We start from the raw sequence: 23284 nt of genomic DNA on the forward strand, positions 1-23284 counted from the left end.
GCAAACAAAGACTTAAAATTATTTTCAAACCCTAGACTTTAGTCTGATTCCTTTCATCCACGATTTTTTCTTTTACCATACATGCTCTAATGAGACAGCAGATAATATATATGTTTCTAAAGGTTTGCTTAAACAGACTTGCAGCAAGTGTTTATCAAATAACTAAAAATAACATACAGGAAAATCAAAGGAAGGGCAAAGCGTCTCCCCAAGAGATGAGAATATCATAGAGAAAATCCTGCAAGTTTGGCAGCAACTCCAAACAACAGTGAGTCTCAGATTCCATTTCCCACAAAGGGTAAGAAACAGTCATTTAGAGCTTTCAAATTGTGGAAAGAAGTATTTTAAATGAAGTGGTAGAAGATCATTCTGGATTAAATCAAATAAATTATATAGCTCATTACATAGTGGATTTAAATAAATGCCCATGCCCAAGTCAAGGAAATTTGTCAACTCAACTACAATGATGAAGCACGGTGGTACTGGAACAAGCGTTAACTTTTATATTAGACAGGCAGATCTAAGTTCCAATTCTGTCCCTGGGTGACAATTATTCTATCACTCTCTGCCATGTTTTGTCTCTGGTAGATATGCTATTAAGATATTCACTCCACTTATCTCTGAAATATCACCAATTTTATAAGGCTCTTGTGAAGATTATAAGATACATGTCACGTCCCTAGTGTAGTAAAACTCAGTAAGTGACCAGTAAGTGGTAGCTAATAGTAGTAAGCACTTTCATCTCAGAGATGCTTATCTAAAAGTGCTTGAGTTTGCAACATCATTGTTTTCAAACTGCCCTTTGGAGCCATATGTCTCTAGGTGTTTTTCAGAGAAGCCATCTTGATGGAGCCAGGGTGGTAGAGACAAAGGGGTAGATGGTGAGAATGTAGGGGATTATAAAACAGATTAAGTTCCAGGACCATTCATTCCTTGTCATTGATTTTAAATATTAAAGTGATAGAAAATATTATTTTTTTAAAAAAGAATTCTATTACTTAAAAAAAATCTGAAAATCATTGAATGACGCATAACCTTCCAGCTTTAAACCTCTGAAGTTTTCACGCTCCTTAGAATCTAACACCTATATCCAGTACTTTTTGAGGTTTTCCCATCTATGTTAATGGTCTCATGTTAAGCCCTTCCTCTCCTCACTACCACCAAATCTCTCAGTTCCCCTTAGGACAACTGCACATGTTCACACACACACTCTCTTTGGTTGTGTTAACAGACAATGCTAAGTAGATGACAAAAAGAAAGCAAACCAACATTTTGGCCTGATTTTCTCCATCTTCTAATACAAAACTAGCCATAATATTGCAAGCCAATATTCATTGCCAATACTATATGCACAAAACTGTATTCTACCACTCTCTGCCATGTTTTGTCTCTGGAAGATACACTGTCAAATAATTCTGTTAATTCAACTGTGTGCGATTTTTAGCAGTTACGATTTTGTAAAAAAATATGCTTTTTTATTAATCATCTATAATAGGGGGATGAAAATATTAGTCAAAGTGATCGACTACTTTTAGTAACTGATCACTGTTCCCAGAGAGAAAGAAAGCATAAGTTAACATAAGAACTTCCTTGAAATTTTTTCTCAGATGTATTAAAATGTGTTCCATGGCATATATAACATTATTTTAATAAATTATTACTAAATTAAATTATTACTAGATCTTCTCTTATAAAACTAAGAGACTCATATCATTACTTAGGAAACTTAGCTGAAATCATGTTACCTATATCTTTTATTGTATGCATCAAATTATGGACACCAATGTCTTATTTAATTTTTCACTTCATCACACCATCAGAAGAAAGCCAGGTACAAAATCATGTGACCCATGCATGCTCCCCACTGAATAAAAAAGCACACCAAATCTCTCCAAATGAATAATTGAAGAATGGTCCTGGAATTATCTGTTTTATAATCCCCTACATTCTCACCCCTACCCCTTTCTCTATACCACCTGGCTCCATCAAGGTGGCTTCTCTGAAAAACACTTGGAGACATATGGCCTTAAACTACTGAATCAGACCTCACTAAGTTTTATAAGGGAGGAGGAATGGTTCCTTACTTCAATCTTCAGAGTTACTTAACGACAAAGGGCTTTCGTTTTTTACTATATATACAGTGTGTGCATTTTAAATAAAGAACTCTGTACAGTTATTTTCATTATTATCAGTGAAAATTATTATTTTCATTATTATCAGTGAAAGAACTCTGTACAGTTATTTTCATTATTATCAGTGAAAACACTAGACTGAAGGTGGGATACAATTAAGTCATAATTTTAAATACTATCAAATAAGTTCTCTAGAGACTCTAAACTAAAATTCAATTAGCCATTTTACAAAAACCTGTTAAAACTAAAAAGCAGTTATAATTACAGTCAAAGACAAATGTATTGAGTTGTCAATCACAATCCCTACTCTCAGATCTAGGACAGAACATATAGTAAAATGGTCAATAAATTTGTTTCATAAGGTCATAAACATAAAAAAATTGACAAAGAATGTCAAAAACACACATGTCTTTGAGATCAAAGAATGATTTCTAGTTCCATGCAACAGCTCTCATTCTCTATAGGTTCTGAAAATATATATACAATAGATTTTTGAGGAACAGAAGATCGGAATTTGACAAGCAAAAGTCAAAAAGAAAAAGAGAGAAAGAAATCTGAAAAGAGTACACTTTTTTGGTAAAATTAACAACATTTAAGTGTATCCAATATAGATAGGTAATATTTATAAAGACAAAGGTCAAATCTTAATAATTATGTAAAGGTCTAATCACATAAAAATCTCAACTCAATATAATGTTTGGTAAATGGGGTGTTTTTGAATTCAATTAATTTTCTAACAAGAGGAAAAACCTCTTGTTTAATTCTTGACAAAAATATTTTAAAACTTACATTACAGAAGTTGGCATTTTTGTCTAAGAAAATAGACAAAAGAAAAACATTTCTCATTATTTTTGAGAAATAAAAGACAAAAAAATATGGTCTATGTTCAAAAGGACTTTCTTTTTTTTTTTTTTTTTAAGACAGAGTCTCGCTCTGTCACCCAGGCTGGAGTGCAGTGGCCTGATCTCGGCTCACTGAAACCTCCGCCTCCCGGTTCAAGCAATTCTCCTGCCTCAGGCTCCTGAGTAGCTGGGATTACAGGCGCCTGCCACCATGCCCGACTAATTTTTCTATTTTTAGTAGAGACGGGGTTTCACCATGTTGCTTCGGCTGGTCTCGAACTCCTAACCTCGTGATCCACCCGCCTCGGTCTCCCAAAGTGCTGGGATTACAGGCGTGAGCCACCACGCCCGGCCGTTCATAAGGACCATATTATAGTCTAATGGACAGAAGGACAGATAAGAAATATACTATAAAAATAGCTACAATTTAAGTAGTACATAGTACAGTGGGCCGCATCTTCTGATATGAGGATAGAAGAAATAGAGTTTCAAGCCAGTAAGGAAAATCTTCTCAAAGCAGGTAGAACGTGAGAAGACACAGTAAAAATGGGTAAGAGATTGATGAATGGATAAGTAGACAAAGAAATATTTCAGCAGAGGGAAAAGAACAATACAAGGCCCATACAAAGATATCAGCGAACACAGTATTTTTTAGTAGGGAGGAGAGAATCCAGTATGGTAAGAAAACTAGAAGTTTGGACCCATTTGAGGATATCTATTTTATATCTTTTGTTCTAATCCATGACATTTTATTTATTATTTTAGTTTCCCAGCCTTGTGTGCATTGGTTTTATTTATTTTTTGTCAATTTACATTGACATATCAGATACGTAAAGTACACAACTCATCATTGCACAGCTCAATGACTTTTTACAGATTTCAGCATACCTCAAACTGTAAAACGCCATCCAGATTAAGAAACAGACTATCACCAGCATCTGGAAGACTCCTTCATGCCACCTGACAAGCACTAACCATCATTACCCATCCTCCTTCAAGTAAATAATATGCTGATTTCTAATATCATTGATTAGTTTTGCCTGTTTCTGAAACTTACATAATTTATATAAATGTATATAATATATACCCTCTTGCATCTGGTTTCTTTCCCTTAAGATTGTGTTTGTGAAATTCATTCATGTTATTGTATAAAGCAATGGTTCTTTCATTTATTTGCAGTACAATATTCCACTTTATGAATATGCCACCATTTATTTATACATTGCACTGCTGACAGACATTTGGGTTGTTTTCAGCTTGGAACTATTATGAATGCTGATGCTATCAACATTCTTGCACATGTCTTTTGGTAAACATGTATACTCACTCCTGCTGGGCTTATACCCACGAATGGATTTGCTGGTCATAAGGTTGTACAGATTTATGCTCCAACAGTAGTATTAGAGGGTTTTACTTGCTCTACATTTTTACCAACACTTGGAATTAAAATTTTCATTTTTCCACTGATTGTACAGTAATTTCTCACTGTGTTTTAAATATGCATTTCGTTGATGACTGAGTTAAGTAGGTGTTCATAATTTCATATGATTTGGGGACATTAGAACTGTCTTATGAAGTACTCATTCTTTTGCATGCTGTTTTTTATTCTATTTGGCAGACCTTTCAGTCATCATCATTGTAAGTATGTGGAACTGTGTAGTAAGTAGTAAGTAGGAACTGCTGCAGAACATTTTAAGCAATGATTGATGGTACTGTATCTCTGCATGAATAGAAACAATTTTCTTTTTTTCTATTATTCTCTACTATCCATCTTCAGTCTTCTTTCATTCTAATCTATTTATTCATCCTTTTTTCTCTCACTCTTGGCTTTCAGTCCAAAAAGGTTAATAAACAGAAGCCAGTTAACAGCACCAAGTATCACACAGTTCAGTAACAAGTTAGGTTTGGAGAGCCAGCTTTTATAGAGTTCCCAAACATTTGGGGTTTTTTGTTTGTTTTGTTTTGTTTTCATTTGTGTGTGTTTTTAAAGTACATAAAGAAAATAGGCATGCTTGCTAATTTATGTGACAATAAAAAGATCATAACATTTTAGTATGAAAAATCTAAATGTCTCCTTTACGCCAATTTATGAGCAAGGAATATTCAGTCAGCACCTTAAAGGAATATCAGAAGGAAAATGAAAAACAATAGTATCTATTATAAAAAGAGATGACTAAAAGAATAATATACCTGAGTGCTTTCTCTCACCTCTCTGAAGACTAAACACAGTTTCACTCGGCAAAGTGGCCGTGACCTTTTTCCCTCCTCTGCATGATTAATTACTTAATGTCCTATTAATTGGAAGATATGGCTGAATTTCAAATGCTTTCATTTTCTGTGCATATCATCCTGTACTGTAACCACCGATTAAGCTGTTCATCAAAGGTGAGCCAACAAGGTCATCTGAGCAGTAATTCTTCAACTCTTCATTACCCACCATCAATGGTAATTAGCAATGGTAACATTTCCATAAATCAACATCTTTCTTATTATTCTATGATGATAAACATACAAAATGTGTGCATCCCAGCCCACCCACCCCCTTTAATTTTATATGAAAAGTTTAGTCTAAATATACCACAGAGAAAATTCAGGTGAAAAATTACAGTAGTTTAATTAAAATGCACCAGGAAAATAAGGTTACATACCTTTGAAAGAAAAAATACAAATCTATGCACAAAATTAAATGAGTCTGCTGACAAAGTAGGGGTCAAATATAAGAAGCAAGAAGTGTCAACCACACAGTTCCAATTTTCCCTCTGCAAAGGAAATTATGGCTCAGTTCAGCCTCAAAAATAACCATTTGCCTACTCAATCACGGAAAGTGACAATTCAGAGTAAAAAGCAAATTTAATTCATTCTATTATAAAAGTACACATCACCGGGGAACCAATAAAATTTTTTCAAGGAAATATTTACCATATTCATTTACAAACTGAAAATTACATTTAGAAATGTAACTTTTAGGTTTTATTTACTTTGCGTGCTTGTGATAAATTGTTTATTGTTGACGTTTTCACTTTTTGTTTTTTTAAATCATATTAATCAGCAAGTTCAGGGATGCTGCTGATAGAATTTTCTCACTTCAATAAGCAGAATTGACATTTTCACTTCTAATGGCTATGTCTAAAATTATCATATCTAAAATTCACACTCAAGAAGGACTTACTCATTTTGTAGAAAAATTAATTCTAAACCATTTTTAATCATAATAAAAATACTAAAATATACTTTGAAACCTAAATTATTAGTACTAAGCAATCAGTACATTAATTATATTATATATTATAATAGCATAATGATATATATTATATGTATATGGCTATATATTATATATAATTATGTACTATTTTTGTTTCTTTCTAAATATTGGAAAGGAAAGAGTTTGTTCTCTTTCATGTTGTATTTTTAAATTCCTGTTTACATTTTCAATGTTACAATTTAATGTTCTTGCTAAGCATATATGCACAGAACTTGGAATTTGCTCCAGATTAATATGCAGAATTGAAAGCACAACTATTAGTCCAATATTGTATGAATGGTATGTAAATATTGACATCCTATGTTAATGTGTTTTCCTAAGTAAGATGAAACACAATGCACACTGGTTTAAACAATTATAAATTATATTATCTCACAAAACCCAAAATCAAAGGATATAACAAAGTAAGGTAAAAAACGAAAAGATGCTGGGCATGGTGGCTCACGCTTGTAATCCCAGCAGTTTGGGAGGCCGAGGCAGGCGGACCACGAGGTCAGGAGTTCGAGACCAGCCTGACCAACATGGTGAAACCCCACTTCTACTAAAAATACAAAAAATGGCTGGGCATGGTGGTGCACACCTGTAGTCCCAGCTACTCAGGAGGCTGAGGCAAGGGAATCACTTGAACCTGGGAGGCAGAGATTGCAGTGAACTGAGATCAGGCCACTGCACTCTAGCCTGGGCGACAGAGTGAGACTCCATATCAAAAAACAACAACAACAACAAAAGAACAGATTTGGCCCTATTTCTCTACAATTCTCACATAAAAGATCTCCATTTGACACTTTTGTCTCCACGCTGCCTCCACTCAGAGTCACTGGCATGCTCATGACCACTGAGAGAAAGACACAACCTCTCTCCCTACAATGTAATAAAATTCCTTCCCTTCATTCTGATTGGATCCATCCTATATAATTTAATTGAATAATTACAAAAAGAGCGGATCCCACATTTAAGTTTTTTTTGGAAAGGATTTTTTTTTGTTTATTCTGTTTTTTTTTTATTTTTTGATTTTTGGTTTGTCACTTGGGTTTTTATTAAATAGAAAAAAATACTAATACTTATCTTTTTTTTTTTTCAAAGACAAATAACAAGGAATACAGAATTACAGAAAGTTATTAAGGCAAAGGCAAAGAATACTTTAAGGCTCTTAGATGTGATCCAGTAGCACAATAATTTAGTTTATTATAACCACTAAATTATTGTTGTTACACCTTACATAAGAAAATCATGAGCTACTGCAAAACTATTCCCCCAACACTGACTAAACAGAGTGACTCTCACCTTGGGGCATCTCGGGTGGTAGATAATGAGGCTCTTGAGCACTAACATGCACCCATTCAAAGTCATCATACAGATCCTGGTGGTAATCACAGGCCCCTGGACCATCATCGAAAGTACAGCCACCTAGGAGAAAAGAAGACTACTGTTACATTCTAAACAGATTTTCCAAACATAACGAAAGTTCTGGGGAAGGAAATGTTATATTGATATATATATAATGTTACTCACAATCTTAATAATAAATGGTACTCCTGTTTATCACTATTCTTTTTAAATTTTCACAGAAAAATAAATTTCTATCAGTACTTTCTGTTTGAAAAAGAAGCCCATTTGAGCCCCAGAAGGAAGACTGAGGCACGGATTTTGAACTATTAAAAATAATAGAAGATACATGCATAAGTCAGGCTTTCTTGAAATATACAAAGTGTTACTGGTAGAGGATCTTGACTGCAAGTTGTCCAGGTTCTTGGCGTCTTGAACGAAGAATTGGACAAAACCCACACCAACACGAGGAAAGAATGAAGTAACGAAAGCAGAGATTTACTGAAAAGGAAAGTACACTCCACACTGTGGGAGTGCGCGAGCAGCGGGTCAAGGGCCCAATACGGAATCTTCTGGGGTCCAAATACCTTCCTAGAGGTTTCCGATTGGCCACTTGGTGTTCACCTCATGTAAATGAAGTGGTGGCCTGCAATAAACACTTTACAGTACTTTCTGCAACCAATCAGAGGTACTTTCAATTTTCCATCACCACTCAGAAAACGAGGAAGTTTGCAAAGGGAGTAGCCTGTGGTCCTTTTGTTACTAAGGCCTGGAAAGTTGGGGTTTTCCTTTCTATTTAGTTCTAGGACGTCAGGTGAATCAGCCTTAGGTTCCCTGCCTCCAGACCCTATTCTGCTGCCTCACAAACCACCTAGAGTCTAAATCGTTTTTAGTAACTTCAGTGGTGAGAAGTAGAGGAAGAATAAGAGTGAAAGTTGTCTTCCTCTACAATGCAAGTTCAAGAAGGTGAAATAATTTAAGTTTTACCAACATCTTTGCTTTAAAAGAACTCTTTGAAATCTCATAATAGCCAATGAAACATAAAGCTTTTTAGGGTCTAAAGTGTTTGAGGTCTGTGATATCTTTCATGCTTTATTTAGATTACTTTCGTACACAATTATGATTTAAAAGGTTGGGGGTGACTCAAGCATAAAACCAATCAGATTAGCCTATAATCACTTTCACCGCTCCTACTTTATTTAATAACTTCGTCTTTTTAAATGGGGGTAGCATTCCCCCTTCGCATCAGTCATGGTTTTTCTGGCATAATTTTCAGGGGTAATCGTATTGCAAAAGTAGAAGGATTATTTTTGCTTCTTAGCTGATGTGTACAGGCACACACGACTCAACATATTTAGTTTATTCAAATCATGAAAATAAGAACTGGCCTATATGTCTCATCTTGAAAGAAAATGCATTAGAACTAATGAAAATCCAGCAGTGGGTTTAATGAGAAAAACCAATAACCTGTCTCCTTTCAAATAGCTTATTTGTTCAGTTTCCATAGGGATCTCTGTGAAGAATCTCAGTGAATTCTCTAACCAAGCAACAGACTAAGGAGTAGTAAACTCCAGTGCTATAAATTCTTCTCTGTAAAAAAAGGAATTTACTTTCCTCATGAAAAGTTTGGCAATCGGAGTATAAGTGAAAGTTACACTGCTTACCAATGACAGGGAGGGGTCAGTGTCACAGGCAAAGCACGAGACATCAGAGATGTCATGGCAGCACTATAAGCTCTAAAATCTTTTCCAAAAGGAGAATATGTTGAGCGTATTCTTGAATCACTCTTATGACTACAGCAATCCTATAAAACAACCAAACTCGAGGACTCGAAACCTTAATACTGTCTTTTAAATATGCTTAAAATAGACCTTTTATAAATGCTCTCATTAAAAAAGATGTACTTTTTAATTCAAAATTAATCAATGAAAATAGGTTGCTAGGAAATGTATCTTCACATAGGAAGAGGAATGTTTTTCTCAAAATATAATTTGCTATCAAACTCTAAAATAATTTACTGCTTTGTAACACAGGCCTTCAGGGCCCCCATTACCCTTTATAATACTGTGAGTGCCCTCTGTATATAAATTTAAACTACCAGTGGGACCCACATTGACTCATTTGAAAGACAAATGGCCTTAATTGCTCTCCTTCATAGCCACTGTTAATTTTAGACTACAGGATTCTGATTAGCAATAACAACTAGGAGTAGCTGTACAAAATAAGTGGGTCAACCCTTGCTATTTGTTGCGCATCCTTTCCCTATCTGAAATTTGTCAAAGGAGTCTTGAAAATCGTTACTGGTCTACTTGACTTGAGTAATAAGAAAGCTTTTTAAATAATTTTTAATTTCTAATTTACAACAAGGTCTAATCCAAGAGGTATAAAATATAGCATACTAATAAATCTTTTACAAATCTTTTTGTAAAGAATTTTGTATTTCAAGGTTAAGGGCAAATACAGTATACTGGAGTAATGATAGGAAATGCAAAAATAATAATACTGGGCTGATAAATGAGACAAACTATGGGAGACATATATATTAAAATAAATACAATGTGTTATGTGGGATAATAATATGATGAAAACTCCAAAGAACATAAAAGAATTGGCTACCCACACCAGGGTTGGTTAGGGAAGGTTTCAATGAGTTACTCGTAGTGAATATGAGGAAGGATATACCAAACAGAGCAAAGCCAGAATGGAAATGGGAATAAAAGTAGAGGAAAAGCAAGAGCAAAGGCATATAAGTCTAAGGGAACATCATATGTTGTGAAATTTCAAATAATTCTGTATAATGAGCATCCAGAATACATAGGAAACTAGGAAGAAATGAAAGTAAATACGAAAAGTTTTAGATGTCAGAAAAAGGAGTTTAGAGTTTGTTCTACAGCTGTATTAAAATCTTTAAAAGATTTTATCCAAGAGTATGAGGCAATTCAAGCCACATTAAAAAAAATGGTAATAACCCATGTAGAGTTAAAAGAAGAATAGAGGGAAACAGAGGAAAATAATTTGTTTCAACCTTGTAACAGACAGCGCATAATATATCCTGAATTAATTCCATCATGTACAGTTCCTATTGACCATTTAGGACTCACTAGAAAGGCCTAAACACCAAGTCCTCTATTATACACAGCCCTCGATACACGTTCTTGAGTTCAAGACAGCTTTATGTATAGTATTACATAATTTATTACATAAATCTATTTAAAAAGAGAAATGTCATAACAAGGTCCTAATTCATAAATTAAAACATACCTTATGAATTTAAAGTTTCACTGAGCTGGATGGCAGATGGCAGAACAGAAAGAGGTAATACCAAACTGGTGTTCAAAATTTAGTTAGGCAGAGGGAAATAAAAATGAGCAAGGAAACATTCCATTTCAGCTGCTGCATGTGCTACTGGTGATAAGGCTACAATGAGTAGCTGCAAATCATGCCAGAGAAATGGTGACCACAGTTCCTTGACCTCTGATGGAAAATTACTTCTGAAGAGCATTTCACAGATTGCTAATTCCTCTACGCCAATCAATCAACTAAGGGACAGATCTATCACCAAAATGGTCTGCTTCTATGATAGCAAGCCACTTAAGGGGTTGGCAACCTGTTCATCTGAAAATAAAAATCAAGCTGATATGAACTTGCCAGAATATCTCTTTATTCCTAAACTGCTCGGTGAAAAATGTGGAACTAAGTAGTATTAGACACCAAAAAGATTAAACGTAAAAAGGAAAGAAAAGTAAGTACTCCTGACCCCAAAACTATATTGCCTAAATATCTAGCATTTAGATTCTTGAGTGCTTATTTAAACAGAGGGTAAAAGCTCTATGAGAGAACATGGAACCACAGACATTTTCTGTAGAATCAGGAAAAAAAAGAATACTAAATTTAAGTCCTTTCCAAAGTCAAACTTTTCAATAAAATCTGGGGTCACATTAATTTAAACAAGTTGAACTGAAGAAAAATGAAAAGTCAGTAGATCACTGGAGAGCTGTGAAGGACATTCTTTTAAAAGATTATTGTCCAAGGATCTTCCACACTCTCCCCTCCACGGCACCTCTAAATTCTTAATTTTCTGACTGAGTACAGTAGCAAGAAACAAAATAGAATTATCTTTCATGGTTCTTTACTCTTTGTAAAGAATAAGGTTTATTTAGCTGAAGATATGAAGCATTTTCTTAAATTTTTTGAATATATATAGTTTTTTCAAGTAAAAAGAAAGTCCAAGACAAAATATGTTGGAAAATACAGTATCCTTAGTAAAGTTGCTTGATGATCCTCAAAAATGGACAAATTAACCTTCTCCAATTGTGAATTAAGCTGTGATACATAACTTTGCTCATGTAAGTGATTATCAACTTGGAATGATCTTTCTTCCCTTTAGGACACAGAGAAAGATTAATACATGTCACATTAGGACACATGCAATACTGAGTTAAACTAACTTTGTCATCTATCTATGCTAATCAGAAACCATCATATAAATTTGTTGGTATGATCTCCAAAATTCATTACAAAAAAGCCAATATATTTCACAGAAATATTAAAAAGAACAAAAATTACTAAATATCTTAAATATCTTAAATGCAGTCCTATTGATAATCTGAGTAATACAGTTTATTACCAAAAAAACCTTACAGAAGTATAGAAATTAATGGTTTTATTTGTTTGTTTGTTTTTGTTTTTGTTTTGAGACGGAGTCTCACTCTGTCACCTAGGCTGGAGTGCAGTGGCGCGATCTCGGCTCACGGGAACCTCTGCCTTCCAGGTTTAAGCAATCCTCCTGCCTCAGCCTCCCCTGAGTAGCTGGGACTCATGCCACCATGCCCATCTAATTTTTGTATTTTTAGTAGAGACGGGGTTTCACCATGTGGGGCCAGGATGGTCTCAATCTCTTGACCTCGTGATCCACCCTTCTTGGCCTCCCAGTGTGCTGGGATTACAGGCGTGAGCCACTGTGCCCAGCCAGAAATTAATGCTTTTAAATAAAGTTCCTATTTCCTCTGAAATATACTGGGATAGCTGAATCATTTTTTTTCCTTTTAACGCTACACTTCTGGGAATACTGAAGGTACAAAATAAAAACTGGCATACTGTAATAAATATTTAGGTACTTTATATCTGCTCTAATGATAAGCAACACTTTTGTTTTCCAATTTAAGCACTGATATTAAAATAGGAAAAATTCCAAGTAGATACAAATAACAAATGGTTTTAAGGGCATATTTATGAGTCACTGGTCATAATATATTGCTCTGGTTCATTACCAAAGAGGATCTACTAGAAGAAAACAGAAAATTTATGAATAGGAGTTCTTTAAATAATAATCACTTGAGATCCTGAAAGTATCCTTTGCCCTGCTTGTAGTTAATCAGGGTGTGAAAATATTATTTAGGTCTAACTCCTTCATTAAGGAAAAAGAACTAGAGACACATTTCAGGAAATCCAAACCCATTTATTGATAGGTAGAAATAACTCTTAATGATGACAGAAGAACTCACTTCAGACACGATTGTTACTTATCTAATTGTTCATCCCTAGAGTTCCATCTCTAGCCAAGAATATATGTTCATATAATCCAAGATTATTTAGCTAGTAAGACTTCTATTCAAATTGTACATTATTCAAAGCAGATGCTCCACTCCAACTAAATAAACAATCTGCAATAAGACTGAATTAACCAGAATGGAATAACAAGTTCAGTTCCACCCCTTTCATCTTTACAGAGAAACAACATTAAAATCCCTTATACATCTATGAATAAAGCTTAAGAATTTTAAGTATGGGCCATACATCATCCACGCAGGTAATAGAAGAGAGACAATATATCTAGACACAGCCTGGAGTAACGGCTAAATACACACATAGCTTTCATATTTTACCTCTTTTAGCTTCAGTTTCCTCCCCAGTACGATCAAAATAATAACAGTTATAGCACAGTGGTGTTAGGATTAGTCATAATGCATGTCAAGCTCCTAACACCCAACAGTTTTTTTTTTGGTTAAAAAAGCATCCTTATTTTATCATGTTTTATTCTTCACAGTTTATTCTGTATATGCTATACAGATGCACATATTTAACAGCTAAGCCCTTAACAAAAAGAGAAATATGGTTTCCATCTAATATACATAGAAAGACTAAAGATAGTTTATATAAAGGCAATATTACCATATTGCCAAAACCAGTTTTACCTGAACACTCATCATATATACTTTCAAACAGTCAGGAAATACTTTCCTTTAGCGTAGGAGTCAGCAAACTTCATGTACAAAAAGCAAGTTAGTAAATGTTTCCAGTTTTGTGGGCCATGCCATTTTTGTCATAACTACAAAACTCTTGTCATAGTATCAAGAAGCCACAAAGAATACCTAACAAATGGGCATAGCTATGGCTGTACTTGAATAAAATTCTATTCACAAAACAGGCCACAGTCTGAATTTAGCCCAAAGTTCACCAACCCCTGGTTTAGATCACTCTGATCTTAAACCATAGGCAGAACATAGTCTGGTTAAAAGCTTAAAACCAAGAACCTTTAGCTTCTGCATCACCTCCATATTTTCTTTCTCAGAGGAGTAGTGGTGAGCCACAGCCAAGCAACTGAACCAGAAATGGAGAATGATAGTGCTACATCTGAAACCAAATCAGTTGTCTGGCTGGCAAGCAGTATGAGTAATAAAGTGAGACTAGAAAAGGTGAGAACTAGAGACACTTTCAAGGGCCTCCAGTCCAAATGCCTCAAGCTTGTAAGACCACAATGGGAAATACCTCATGCCCTAGCATATACATGCATACATGCGTGCAAGTTATCTCCTACTATGCTTCACTAGTTCAGTGCTCTTTCCATAAATGAAATAAAATGAAGAATAGGTAAATCAAGGAAGCAGCTATTAAAAGGAAAAAGGTCAGCAGTCCTTTGTTTTAAATACAAGTAACCGCATGTCCATTGTAGCAGGGGATCCCGAAGTGTGATCAATCCAAATCTTACCTAATTTTTAGGTCTCAGGTACAAGTTGGAATTCAAAAATAAGCCTCTGAGACCTGGGTAGCTCTGCCAATAAGTATGTGACTTCATCCAACCTCATTATGGAGCTAATGGGTAAGTAATTACATGCCAAATACCCATAGAAATGATTTCACAGATGAAAAGAGGTTTTGAAAATGTAAAAGGAACATGTTAGTGAAAAGTACCCCAAAGAAGAAAAAAATAAAACTTGTCAAAAGTCACAGAGCAAGAAAGTACCAGAGCCAGGGGCTGAACCTAGGCACTATGGGTTCTTTACCCTTAAACACTACATTAAGTGTCTCCTGAAAGTGAGGCAGGATTAGCCATTTTCAGAATTATCCAGTACAGCTGCCTCCAATGGGCACGACCTCAAGAGAAGGTATTCCCCATTCCACCCATTTGGTAGCATGGTGATGCTGCATCCTATGAGAATAAACATGTGGTAAACTTTGAACCATATAATATGTCACAGTCTCTCAGGCATCCCTGATATCACTGACAGGAAAGGGTCTTTATTAGAAAAAGCTATAAAAGTCTAGCTATAGACTTTAGTCTCAGCTACCCAAGAGGCTGATTACTTGAGCCTCGGAGGTCAAGGCTGCAGTAAGCCATGATCGCACCACTGCACTCCAGCCTGGGTGGCAGAGTGAGACCCCATCTCAAAAATAATAATAATAATTATATATATACATATATATAACTTTATCTTCCTATATTTTTCATTAATATTAAAACCCTTGTGTATCAAAATGTTTCTAGACTAGGTTAACATAAAAGGTATATGGGCCAATGTTTGGGTTTTTCAAACTTCTTAAAACACAGTTCTTAAGAATGATGTTTTTTTTCTGTCATTTTCTTCGGTTAGAATAGATAATTGGATATCATCCTCATTACTACCAGTATATTAACTATTGCTATTGGATACATTAACCAGTTCTTCTCATTCTAAGCATAATTTAATGTCAGTTTAGCCTTCTGTCTGGTCCAGAGCAAACAAGCCACTCACAGAAACACAAGCAAATTGTTTTGTTAATGTTGACTGACGTCAGAACCCTGGATGTCGGGGGCCTTTGCTCCCTTTCTCATAAAGACAGCACTCTGGGCTTTAAGGGAAGTTTTAGTGAAACTTTTAAGATAATCTTTAAAAGTGTCAACTTCTGACCAAATCAATGCTGAAACCTGAATCACAGTAACTTTCTCCTCAAATTTCCTCCCTCAGTTGAGTGCATATGGTTACCATTTTGTGGAATCACCACATAAAGATTTCCCAAGCAGCAAAAAGCACTGCTTTGCACAGACATTAAGTGACATGTAAGTCAATGGCCATTCTAACCTAACAAAGACAGCGTTAAAGGAGGGAATAGTGAATAAAATTTTACACTGGGTCTCACCAAGATTCGGGTTTGTGTGTGTTTTCATTTCTATACCAACAAAGAAACTATTTGGACTCACCCTCCAATTTCTACTTCCAACTACTACTTAGAAACGTGTGCCAATTAATTTGAAAATTTCTCCACAATATCCTATGATATTAGAAGCTAAGTGCTGTGTACATTTACGTCATCATTAGTTAGTATTTTAGTTAGGAAAACATCTAGATCAAGCTTGTCCAACCCACAGGCAATAATTTAATGGAGATAAGAAGTTAACCTTCTTTTGCTTCAAACTCTAGTATATCAGAAGTTCATGGTTCCTAAGAACAGTACGTATGACAACATCTCCAAACTTGAAATATCCTGATCTCATCAGAGTTAGATGATTGGGGCCAGGCACAGTGGCTCACACCAGTAATCCCAGCATTTTGGGAAGACAGAGGGGTTAGATTTCTTGAGCCTAAGAGTTCAAGACCAGCCTGGGCAACAAAGTGAGATCTCTATGCCTACAAAAATTTTTTAAAATTAGCCAGGAGAAGTGGCATACACCTGTAGTCCCAGCTACTTGGGAGGCTGAGGCAGGAAGATCTCTTGAGCCCAGGAATTTGAGACTGCAGTGAGCTATTGTGCCACTGTACTCCAGCCTAATTGACAGAGCAAGACCCTGTCCAAAAAAAAAAAAGAAGAAAGAAAAAATGATTCACTAAAGTATTATAAAACTCATTTATTCAACATTCTTTCAATTTTCCCTCCAGCCCTTGCTCTAAAACATAATGACCAAGTTTAAATCTATCAAATTATAAGGTTTATTGAAAAAGGTGAACACAGTTCTTCAGAATAAAATATAAAAACCAAGAAGTTTTTAAATTTCGAGTATGGGGGAGGAAAGCTCGCAAATAAGATTTGCATAATAGATTAAAGCACTAGCAGTATGAAGATAGCATTTGAAGTCTGGTATCTTCTCTGTAGTATTATAGCTTTCATGACTTACTTCTCATCTCAAGCCATACCTTATACTTTGAAATATTCAAGTCACTAAAAACAGATAAAATAAATTATTACAATGTGCTTCTTACAAGGAAATCCTGGCAAGTAATTATTAAAAATAAAACTGCCCCAGCCAGGCGCAGTGGCTCACGCCTGTAATCCCAGCACTTTGAGAGGCCGAGGCAGATGGATCACCTGGGGTCAGGAGTTCAAGACCAGCCTGGCCAACATGGTGAAACCCCATCTCTACTAAAAATACAAGAATTAGCTGGGCATGGTGGCGGGCACCTGTAATCCCAGCTACTCAGGAGGCTGAGGCAGGAGAATAGTTTGAACCCAGGAGGTGGAGGTTGCAGTGAGCCGAGATCGTGCCATTGCACTCCAGCCTGAGCGACAGAGCAAGACTCTCTTAAACAAACAAAAAAAACTACCCCTAATAAATGTTCCAATAAATGTAGGAAAAATCTCTCAACTTCACCACTCGAGTAAGGGCAAATTGCAACAAAAATGAAGAGTTTGTCTGTATCATTTGCAAAAAAAGCAAAGGATTGATAATATGTAGTATTGATCATAGAGGAGATAACAACAGAAGGACAACTGGTACTTTGTTTGAGGGCAACTTGGTTTCATTTACCAAAGTTGTTAATATACTTGCCTATAATCCAGCATTTTCATTTCTACCCTACATAAATATTGGCATATGTTTAGTCCTGAGTCCTACAAATACAAGCTAAGGCTACCAATACTGCAAGAAGCAAAAGCAAAATGTCTATGGGTCTTTTTAGATGAACTCAATGGCTGGAGGGAAAAATTTAAAGAACAGACTTGAAAGGCACTGAGAGCAAAATGGCTTGCAAATAAATATACCCTCAAACTTTGGACTAATGAATAATAGAAAGATATCATGATAGTCAATTCATGTCGAGAATCTAAATATTCAACATTAACAATTGATTAAGACAAAGCATATTTTAAGAAACAACATAGGATCTAGCAGTTATTTGGCCAAATGCTGACAGAATAAAAAGATCTAAATATGTAAGAGAGGCAAAGAGATGTTGAATCAATTACAAAAATGGAAAGAAGAAAGTGTCATAGGAGATCTGTGACACAAAAGTATCCCTTCCTAGCCACGAACTGTTTCAGCTAGCAATTTAGTGGATTAAGAAAATAAACACAGGGAAACTACTTATGAGAAGCAACATTTTATGATAAGCTATCCAAGAAAAGATTGATTACACCAATAGCATTTTAAGTCAGCCAACAATAAACTTATCTAAAAAATGGCTTTAACTTCCTAGTATTCTCCTGACATCTAATTACATAACTTACCTCCTTTTCACTTATCATTTCAGTAACTGCAGGCCTTTTCTGAAGATAAAATCAGAATGCAAAATAGATTAGGTATAATAGAGGTAGACACTTCATAAGTATTTCTGATGCTGCTTTATCTGGAAGGGATGGGTTTATAACTTTGCCAGAAGACGTAAATATATATATTTTCATTATGAAATGCTTGAACTATGACGGTGACTACCTACCCAGCTACTATTACTCATAACATTATTTAATTTAACATTTTTACTCTTAGCCTGGCATTAGTAAAATAAAATCTGTTCCTAGAAATAGCATTTTCAATTAGTGGTCTACAATACAATCAACTTGTAAAGTTACATGTTGATATGGTTTGGCTGTGTCCCCAACCAAATCTCATCTTGAATTCCCAGGTGTTGTGGGAGGGAGCCGATGGGAGGTAATTGAATCATGGAGGCAGGATTTTCCCATGCTGTTGTAGTGATAGTGAGTAAGTCTCATGTGATCTGGTCATTATTAAAAGGGAGCATTTTCCTGCACAAGCTCTTTTTGCCCGCTGCCATTCCACGTAAGATGTGACTTGCTCCTCCTTGCCTTACGCCATGATTATGAGGCCTCCCCAGCCATGTGCAACTGTAAGTCCATTAAACCTCTTTCTTTTGTAAATTGCCCAGTCTCAGGTATGTCTTTATCAGCAGCATGAAAATGGACTAATACACATGTTAAATGTACTAAGAAAAATAAGAAAATACCACCCAGGGTCAAGTCCTTTCTTAACCCCCCTTTTAGCTCCCACCATTATGATTAATTTTAGTCTACGATTTGGTTATTACCATAAATTTTACTCAGACCAAGAAGGTACATAGAGGAAGTCAGGCTGGAGGAAGTAAGAAATGAAAATTATGGTATAGAGCAAGCAATTAGCTGATATTCCAAGTAATTGTATTTGTCTAAGATTCTTTCATGAAATGCATTCAGGTTATTCTTCAACAGCTTTTAACCTCCAACCAGTGAAGGACTGCTGTATCTAGAAGGAAATATGTGCACCCTCTCCCTGCTGCGATCAGGTCAACAAGTAAATATACCCGCAAAACGAGAATCATCCAATTGATAGGATTCTGCAGTTCACCCTCAGTCCCCTTTAACAATCTATAAAAAGGATTGACTATGTTTCATATGAAGATTTGTTTTTCATATATTCTGAGCATATTGTAAAAGAGACAAAAACTACTTTTTGCTGGGCAGATATTGGCAATAACATAGTCATGTTTTCAAGAAATATTATTTCTACCAAAACATTAAAAATCACTATGAATGATTTGTCATGTGGCCTTGCGTCGGGCTGTGGTAACCTCCACAACAGGCAGTCCTAAATTGGAGTATCTGTGATTTCTTTAAAGACCTTAACAGCACAGTGAGTGAAAGTCTACTGAATCTGACTCAACGGCATCAACTGCATCTCCAAGGGTGAAGTGAGAACTGTGCGAGTCAAAGAAAACTTTATAGTACTATAAAATACTGGTGTAGAAGTCACAGGGGAGGGGAACTGCAGGGTAAGTGAGGGTGAGAGCTGACTTCCTGCCCAGTCACTAACTTGGCTGAGGCTGGGCCTTCAGTGGCAAAACTTCCTTACCAGCCTTAAGTTTGTTTATTTTCTTTTTGAGATGAGGTCTTGGTTCTGTCGCCCAGACTGAAGTGCAGTGGCACGATCTTGGCTCACTGCAGCCTCAACCTCTGGAGCTCAAGTGATCCTCCTGCCTCAGACTCCTGAGTACCTGGGACTATAGGTGCATGCCATGACGCCTGGCTAATTTTTGTATTTTTTTGTAGAGACAGGGTGCTGCCATGCTGCCCAGGCTAGTCTCGAACTTCTGAGCTCATGCGATCCACTCACCTCAGCCTCTCAAAGTACTGGAATTACAGGCATGAACCACCACACCCAGCCTACCAGCCTTAAGTTTATAATCATAATCACAACCACAGCAAATGAACACATTCCTCTTCTTAAGCATTTCGGACACAAAGTTAAGCTCTCCAAAAACTCAGGATGCCAGCCATATTGTACTTTTTCTAAATCTCAATGTTACCTGGAAGAAAAGTTAGATGTAAACTAGTCAACATTACTATCTACATTAAATACAGAAAATATAAACACACACAGAAAATAGAAACATCTTTTCCCACAGAGAAAGTAGGTGGGGCCTTAAAATTTTTCACTCCTAAATTGAGAGCAGTTTTACTTCAGTTCTATGATCAAATCTATTCTCTACATATTGACAGCTTCGAGCAGACATAAGTAGCAGCAAATTACAATACATGCCATTTGGAATGCAGTTTTACAATTATAATCTTTAGCTGCATTACATTCACAAAACTCAGAAAGGCTTTATGGATCTCAAAGGGGATTAATGAAAATATTTGGTCAGAACACAAATGAAGTGTAAAGCCAATAGTTATTTTTAAAATACAAAAATTATTTAACACAGTTCACAGCACACAGTAAGTACTAAGTAAACAATAGGGCTTTTTAAATTTATTTAAAAGATCACATATATTCCCAAAAACCAGAAGTAGTAAGTGCTAATATTTTGGTTATATTTATTTCTAGCCTTTCCCACATTATACTTTCTTATAATTTATTGATGATATTTGGAAAAGTCACCTCTTTTTGAAAATTTGCAGTCTCGAATCATTTTGCTAATGATCTAAATCTAGTAATTTTACAATTGATGCTACTGGGCCTTCTAAGTATAAATTCATAATGTCTAAATAATACTCTTTGTTTTCCTCTGTATGTGTGTAAAATTACTTAAATCCATAAAAATGTCTAAAACAATACTAGTAATGGTGATATGGAGCAGATCTTAATTTATCAGTGCTCTTCCTATGAGACAGAGTGTTAATTTGTTGGTAAATTAATACCTCTTTCCAATCATCTTCAATGCTACTTCCAATACAGGATATTCAGCAGCCATTTATGGCAGAGTGGCGATAAGCCAGGCAATGTTCTAAGCAATCTGAACAATTCATTTAATCCCCACACCTTGGTGAGGGGTACATTAGTATGAAACAATTTATTTAATCCCCACAACAACCTAAAAGTTGGGCATTACTATCATTCCCATTTTATTGATGGGGAAACTAAGGTAGAGAGAGCTTGAGTAATTTGTTCAAGGTCTCATTGCTAGTAAGGCACCAAGCCATAGTTCAAATCCAAGCAAAGCTGGCAATTCCAAACTTCTTTTCAAATACGTACTATGAGGGGAAGAGAAACATCAAACTTCAGGAGAAAGCCAACAAGCCAGCCAGGTATCACCAAGTCAAAAATGCAAACTAGAATGGTAGGCCAGCAGCCTCATATGATAGGCCAGAGAACACTAGCATTCCTGCAATACAGGAAAGATCTCTGGAGAAAGAAGATATATTTTTGTACAAACTATGGCCAATGATAAGAGTTCTCTAAGGAAAGGCAGATTTCATGCTTCAGACACTCCACATGGTAGAATAATGGCTTCCTGTTGGCCCAGGAATCTCATAGACTTCTCAAGCCAGTGAATTTTAAGTAAGCTGTTGGCACTAATTCTCTTTCACTCCTTTCTCCCTATTTCTTCCCTTCATGAGCGGGAGGGAGGCATGGTCTCATTTCAGCAGCTGTGACTCAGCTGTCTACTCTACATGCCCACACTAGGAATTTGGACAACCCTTTAGAGATGCCATTTACAAGTGAGAAACTGTTGGGAGAACAAGGATGTGTGCCTCTTTCAGTTAGCATCTCTTTTGTATAATAAATATTTTTAACCTAGTTTATTTCAGCATCTACAACCCATATATTTCCTCAGGAAGGGCATTTAGTTTACTAGAACCAGCTATTTGAGAATGATATCTGTATTTAAGCCCGCCTACATATCCCTAAAGCAGGACAAGGCAATGATATTCTAAACTGTCTCCTACAGAGTTCAAAGCAATCCCATAAAGGAAGAGAAAGGAAATATCAAGGGTATCTGTCAAGTGTCTGTCTGCGTAGAGTACTGCACAGACCAGGGCATAAGAAAATATTCGCTGGTCCCTTTCATGAATTCCATCCTAGTTTTCAAGGAAAACGCAGAGCTCTACTTATTCTAAATGATCATTTATTTAAAATGAAAAAAAAAAAATCAAATGTGAGGAGTTGTGAAAGATTCCCAAGCCCACTTAGTACAGTTCTCCACCCAGTATAGGAATGTCCTCTACAGTCTCAAGACAGATGGCCTCTCTGCATCTGCTTGGATATTTTTCATACTCTTCATCTTAAGAAAGGGCAGGACTTCTGTGATATCAATGGTATTCCTCCGCGGTGTCTTTGAAATCACTGGACTATTCAGATGGAATGGCACAGCACATTTGAGAAATTAGATCTTTCCAAAGGCTACACCCTATTGAATGTAACATAACCACTGGAAATCGGAATTGAGAATGACTTTAAGAATCATTTAAGCACAGGTCACCACAATCTAGGTCAGTTTAGTAAGAAGTCCACGGGAGTATATATGTGATGCCTACCTAGAACGATCACTTTGTAAGGATTACCTTCCTATACTGACCCAACTTTTCAAAACATGGTTTTATTTCTGTTGCCTTTTTCTTACTCAAACCAATGTCTACTTAAGTTTTCTCTTTCTTTACTATTTAGTTGACCTTAATAACCCTATTAACAAAAGACTAACCATAGTTAATAAATCACTAAAAGAAAAGAGAAACTATAGTACTGGGATTCTGATAGCTCATGGGTCACAATTGGGAGAAAAATAAAAGTAGATTCATTCAGCCCTTAAGAAGGACTGAGTAGAGTAACAAATTCCCTGTGATGCTCCCCAAACTCTAAGGCACAATCCTATTCATCCTAAATATAATTATTATAGTAAATAAATAGATACTCACAGAAAAAGTCCACATTTTCTCCAACTCCTAGTATTAGAGTTTCAGAACCAGAAGGAATGTCAAGATTTTACCTGAATCAGCTCCCTATCTCCAGGTAGGAAAGGTATCATAGCCTCCTTTCACAT

At 35.8% G+C, this 23284-nt stretch overlaps 1 protein-coding gene across 10 annotated transcripts in view; it reads right to left on the reverse strand.

Annotated features, from left to right (window-relative positions):
- Window positions 1-23284, reverse strand: part of PTPRK (protein tyrosine phosphatase receptor type K) — a 554088-nt gene that overhangs the window by 425105 nt on the left and 105699 nt on the right. For all 10 annotated transcript variants that reach the window (XM_030809659.1, XM_030809654.1, XM_030809655.1 and 7 more), the window contains exon 2: window positions 7521-7643. In XM_030809659.1, coding sequence (XP_030665519.1) covers window positions 7521-7643 — 123 coding nt within the window. The remainder of the gene's footprint in view (window positions 1-7520; window positions 7644-23284) is intronic.

This window comes from Nomascus leucogenys, chromosome 3 (assembly GCF_006542625.1).
Source record: "Nomascus leucogenys isolate Asia chromosome 3, Asia_NLE_v1, whole genome shotgun sequence".
NCBI classification, from domain to species: Eukaryota; Metazoa; Chordata; class Mammalia; order Primates; family Hylobatidae; genus Nomascus; species Nomascus leucogenys.